General features: G+C 31.2%; 1 protein-coding gene across 1 annotated transcript; it reads left to right on the forward strand.

Annotated features, from left to right (window-relative positions):
• The first annotated feature begins 751 nt into the window (after window positions 1-751).
• On the forward strand, window positions 752-5,621 carry LOC129880283 (IAA-amino acid hydrolase ILR1-like 4). The gene is made up of 5 exons (XM_055954248.1): window positions 752-1,216; window positions 2,472-2,597; window positions 2,703-3,017; window positions 3,301-3,429; window positions 4,771-5,621. The coding sequence occupies exons 1-5, from the start codon at window positions 848-850 to the stop codon at window positions 5,161-5,163; spliced, it is 1,332 nt and encodes a 443-aa protein (XP_055810223.1). The 5' UTR covers window positions 752-847; the 3' UTR covers window positions 5,164-5,621.
• The last annotated feature ends 525 nt before the right edge of the window (window positions 5,622-6,146 follow it).

A 6,146-nucleotide genomic window follows, 5' to 3' on the forward strand; every position in this document is an offset into this window, starting at 1 on the left:
TGTGTATGTGATAAAGAATGACAGTGAGACAGAACCTATGAAATAGTCCAAGGCTCCAAGCATGTGAATTTTTGATTGTGTGATTACTGAAGACATGTGTGATCACCTAATTTTAAATTAATCGTTAGAGAAAACACACTGTTAGGCACTTAAATATTTTTTCAAAAGGTACTTGCTATCTTCTATTAACACGTACACAGATATTATCAGACAATGAAAATTCATGTAGTTATATCTAATTTATTTTTTTAAAATTGAAGTGTAATTATAATTATTTCATAATATTTATTTTAATGTTAACATTGGAAAAAAATTGCACAAAAAAATCATGAAGATATTATTTTATCTGTCCAACAATTGCAAAAAAAATAAAAATAACTTATGGCTTCTATAACTTATTTAAATTATAAATTTTAAATTATTTTTTATTTTGTGTACAATCGAATTCTTTACCTAAATTGAAACGAATGAAAGAATTATTCAAAGAAGAGGAAGAAAAGTGGAAGAAGGCATCTATTCTAAGCCAATAATAATATTCATTATAATCCTAATAATAGTATGATTCTGACATTTCACGTTCTCTATATTTTGTCACGTTTTGCATTTGTTTCATGGGGCTAATTAAAGGTATGAACGAGCTAGTCCACATAATTCCACTATAATTCACATTCAATTTGTTGTCTCCCTCTCCTCCATATATCTATATATATATATATCTTCATCTAAATTATCTTTTCACTATATAGTCCAATAGTGGGTCTCTCTGAAACCTACAAGTAAGCAATACCCATAAATTTTCTTGATAAAATTTTCACCATTTTTTTCCTCAATTCATTTTTCACAAATAATGGGTACTAAGAAAGTTTTGATCTTGGTGGTGTTTTCTATGTTCATGGTTTTTTCTTTCGGGCACGAAGAAGAGTGTCTGAATCCATTTTTAATTGATCAAAATATTTTCTCGAAAGATTATATTAAAAAATTAGCGAATGATATTGAGACGGTGCAGTGGATGAAGAATATAAGGAGACAAATTCATGAGAATCCTGAACTTGGTTATGAAGAATTTATGACAAGTGCTTTGGTTAGAGAAGAACTTGATCGGATGGGAATTAAATACAGGTGGCCGGTGGCTAAGACCGGTGTTGTCGCAGCCATCGGCTCCGGTAAGCCGCCGTTTGTTGCTCTTAGAGCTGATATGGATGCTCTGCCTATTCAGGTTAGTATTTATTTCTTGCTCTGCCTATCCAGGTTAATAACCAAGTTTTCTATGAAATTAATTTGTTAGATTATACGTTTTTTAAAATAATAGTTTTATTAAATAATCTAAAAAATTGAACTACTGATATGTTATTATAAAAAGATTTGACCGTGCTGTTTGTGTATTTTGGAATTTCATCCTTTATGACGTTGTATTACGCAAAATACTAGGATTGGTCCATAACTAGATCTAAGGCAATTTTATGGGCGAATAAATGAGGAAAAAAAAAAGGAATTAGTACTTCCATAGTTTCGAAATAGTTATAACGATTCACTCTCTTAGATTTAATTCAATTAATTTTTAAATTATATGTTGAATCTTAATAAAAAAAAATTATGACATGTAAAAAAGTTAAAAATAGTTATTACTTGTGCTAGTTTACTTTTCATTTTGGTCAGAAATAGCGGCGGCTGTAGCGGCAACATTTTAGCCATGAAGCTAATGTATGAGTCAAACCTCTTTTTTCCCGACGACATTCATTTATCCACGTACTTCCACCAAGTAGTATATATTTTGAATTTTGAAACTTTCTTTCTTCTATAATGGGAAAATAATATATTTCAATTGGCAGGTATATAAGTTTTTGCCATTTTTGTACGAATATATGAGTTTAAGTTATGCATATGGTCAATATCAATCTATTATATCAACACATCTTTGATGGATATAAAAATTACATCACTAGCTAACACTTTTTTATTGAAATTGAAATATAATAAGACTTTTACATAACAGTTATTTTCTATATATAAAATCATTTCATTATAACATCCTAATTTTTTTAAAATCATTTTTTCATATTATTTTATGTTATCTATAATAACATTATGTTATAACAACCAAAAAATATTTAGACAAATGATACTGTTATAAAAAAATTTGGCTTTTGGTATCAATTAAGAAAAGATCTAGAGTAATAAAATATAGAGTTAATTATCATGAAATATGCCTCTAAAATCAAAAAATATCTACACAAATGATATTATTATAGAAAGATTTGACTTTTGGTCTCAATTAAGAAAAGATCTAGAGTAAAAAAATGCAGAGTTAATTATCACGAAATATGCCTCTAAAAATCGAAAAATATCTAGACAAATTATAGAAAAATTTGACTTTTGGTCTCAATTAAGAAAAGATCTAGAGTAATAAAATGTAGAGTTAATTATCATGAAATATGCCTCTAAAATAGCTTATAACTTGTGTGTACATATAGGAATTGGCAAAATGGGATCACAAGAGCAAAGTTGATGGCAAAATGCATGCTTGTGCACATGATGCACATACCACCATGCTTCTTGGTGCTGCCAAGATATTACAACAACTACAACACAATTTACAGGTAACTAAAAAACTCTCAATTAATTAAGCTCAACATATATATATATATATATATATATACATACTTCTAAGGCCATGAAACTAATCGAATTCATCGTTCATATAGGGTACGGTTGTGTTAATTTTTCAACCCGCGGAAGAACGAGGGCACGGGGCTAAAGATATGATAGAAGAAGGTGTACTTGAAAATGTGGAAGCTATATTTGGTATGCATTTGGTACATAAGTATCCAAGTGGTGTAGTTGCATCTAGGCCTGGTGAATTTTTAGCTGGATGTGGAAGTTTTAAAGCAACAATTAGAGGGAAAGGAGGACATGCTGCTATTCCACAAGATACTGTTGATCCTATTTTGGCTGCTTCTACTTCTGTTATTAGTTTACAAAGTATTGTTTCAAGAGAAGCTGATCCTCTTGAATCTCAGGTAATATTAATTTATATTTCGCTTCTGTTTGGTCGTAGATTTTGAAGTTGAAACTTGAAAATTTGTGTTTGTGAAGTTGTGATTTTGGGAATATGAAGTTTTGTGCTGGTCTGGAAACTTGAAAATATTTGAAGATTAGATTTTCAATATCTGATCAAATTTCATAGCTAAATAGATAGTTTGAAGATAAATTTTTAAAATTTATGGCCAAACGCTAACTTTATTTTCAAACTAATTCTATTTTTTTGGACGATGACAAAGTGTTTATGTTTAATTTATGTAGGTTGTTTCTGTAGCTATGATTCAAGGGGGGTCTTCATTTAATGTCATACCAGATTCAGCTACAATTTCTGGGACTTATAGGGCATTTAGTAAGAAGAGTTTCTATGGTTTGAGGAAAAGAATCGAAGAGGTAATTGATATCAGCTTTTCTCATTTTAATTTATTTATCTTACTTTCTTTTTTAAGTCTGTTGAGATACTTTCTACCATCAACGTCTATTGATAAATAAAAGGGAAACTTACAAAAATCTCACTAGCTAGTTTAGGAGTTAATTATTTATATACACTCTAGTTTGCAATATTAAGAATCTTATCAGATTTTGGTGTGTTTAAATACGTCCAGATACATGTATCTTGAGATACATGAGGTCAAAATTAGGTTTAATTTATTTTAGATACACTGTATCCAAGTGAATTCGTATGTATTTGGATACATAGACAAATCTAGCTTACATCCCTGGCCTTCATCCATCTCGCTCTCCACTCTCCTATGTATCTGGCATCCCAGATACATGTGAATCATAACAAATACATGTATCTAGTGTGATTTGCATGTATTTGGGATACGTGACTATCACGCTCGCCTCCCTCCCATCTCGTTCGCCTCTCTCCTTATTTTTAGTGTATCTAGTAGCAAAAAAACATGTATCTAGTTGTATATTTTTCAATATCTGACAGAAAACTCTTAATTAATGGTAAATTATATAATTATTTAATTATTTAAAAATATAGGTAAAATTAATATATATGATATGGTATGTTTAGTAAAGTAGTTTCTCCTAAATAAATTATAATGTAGGGAGTAACTACTAAAAACGACATTTCTTTTTTTTTTTGGTTTTTCACCTGGTGTTCGGAGCACATGGAGTCCCGACTAAATTCGGATTGCGCACTGCAGGATCTATTCGGGGGTGGCGCTCCCAACAAGATTTTTTTTCATACCTAAGGCTAGAATCCGAGACCTCTAATTAAGATTAAAAACGACATTTCATTTTATGTGGTATATACATTAAATTTTTTTATTAGTCTCTTCTTAAAAGTAATTTTATTTTTAATATCCAGTAATAACTTATTTTAAAGTTTCTATTTCATCTTGAATGATTGCTGTGTATGTAGAATAATCTCATGTCATATTTAAGGCTATAAGTGTAAAATATATTTTTCTCATTTTAAAGCCTGGTCAAATATATATTTACACCAACTCTAAGGATGTTTCTAACTTTCTATGGGCAAAAATATTCCCTAGTTTGAAATGTCAAACTAGCATTACCTTACAAGTCAATATATGATTTTCTTTAATTTAATCAGGATTCACATTTATCTAATGCTTCAAATTTTTAAACTTCAAACAATCGTGATTACTTCACAAGTCAACATATAATTCTTTTTTTCATAATTCAATGCATTTGACTTAAAATATTTCGAATTCAATCGATAATAAATTTATATTTTTAATTTGATGAAAATTTCAGATCGTACGAGCACAAGCAGCTGTACATAGATGTACGGTGGAGATTGACTTTGATGGTCGCGAAAATCCAACACTTCCTCCAACTATAAACGATGCAAAAATATATGAACATGCTCAAAAAGTATCGAAAATGATCGTTGGAGAGGAAAACTATAAAATAGCACCTAGCTTCATGGGAAGTGAAGATTTTGCAGTGTTCTTAGAGAAAGTTCCTGGATCATTCTTCTTTTTAGGAACAAAAAATGAAAAGATTGGTGCTATTTACCCTCCACATAATCCAAATTTCTTCATTGATGAAGATGTTCTTCCAATTGGGGCAGCAATTCATGCAACTTTTGCATATACTTACCTTTTAAATTCTACAACTAAGTGTACTAATTATCATTCTTTTTAGGAGTCATGTAAAACATTCTTTTTTTTTTGTATGTTACATCTATATATATATATATATATGCAAGAAGCTGATCATTGATTCTAGTCCACTATGTGATGACCCGCCACATTATCACGCCACATAAGCGCCACGTAAGTGCCACATGTCACAAAGTTGCCCTTGTGGAAGCCTTACATAGGAAAAAGGCTAGTCCATATTGGAAGGTTCTAGAGACATGTGGAGAATTCTCTTGGAAGACTTTAGAATTCCATGGATTTGCATGGAAAGTCCTTAGAATCTTTTAGTTGTGTAGAGAAATCTAGAAGAGGGACTAGTTTGTAAATATGGAAAGACTTGTGTAGTAATTTTTATTTACACTTAAGCCCCTTAGGAGTAGTATAAATAGAAGGGGCCATTTGATTGTAAACCATCCAGAAATCAAACATTCTTCCAAGTAATACAAAGCATTCTTCATAAAATCTCTCTTGTCTTTCTTACAATCTAGCGTTCCCTTACCGATCTAGTCTTAAAGGCTTACTTGAGCTTGCAAGATCGTGAAAGATTCGTGAATAAGTAGAACCCGGATGACTACTGTTTTATTTGATCCGGGTTCTACTTATTCTTATGTTTCTGTGAAATATGCCTTGGGATTTGATGCACTGTGATATACTAGATGCCCCTATTCATGCTTCTACCCCTGTTTGGAGAGTCAGTCATAGTCACCCATGTGTATCGTGCTTGTTCTGTTGTGTTTATGGGATATCAGACTTGGGTTGACTTAGTAATTTTAGACATGACATATTTTGATGTGATCTTAGGCATGATTTGGTTGTCCCCCTATTTTGTTGTACGTAATTGCAATGCAAAAACTGTGGCTCTAGAGATCCCTGGGAGGGAAAGGTTAGAGTGGGAAGAGATGTACAAGCCTAAGCCAGCTAAGGTCATATCTTTTCTTCAGGCTAGAAAAATGGTGGGGCAGAGTTGTTTGGCCTATTTGTCCCATA

Source organism: Solanum dulcamara, chromosome 2 (assembly GCF_947179165.1).
Source record: "Solanum dulcamara chromosome 2, daSolDulc1.2, whole genome shotgun sequence".
NCBI classification, from domain to species: Eukaryota; Viridiplantae; Streptophyta; class Magnoliopsida; order Solanales; family Solanaceae; genus Solanum; species Solanum dulcamara.

What these genes read in the sequence shown, in the direction of transcription:
- LOC129880283 (XM_055954248.1), top strand. Translation starts at nt 848, where the DNA reads ATGGGTACTAAGAAAGTTTTGATCTTGGTGGTGTTTTCTATGTTCATG. An exon ending in TGGATGCTCTGCCTATTCAG is followed by an intron (nt 1,217 to 2,471) that starts GTTAGTATTTAT and finishes GTGTACATATAG; the next exon opens with GAATTGGCAAAATGGGATCA. An exon ending in AACTACAACACAATTTACAG is followed by an intron (nt 2,598 to 2,702) that starts GTAACTAAAAAA and finishes TCGTTCATATAG; the next exon opens with GGTACGGTTGTGTTAATTTT.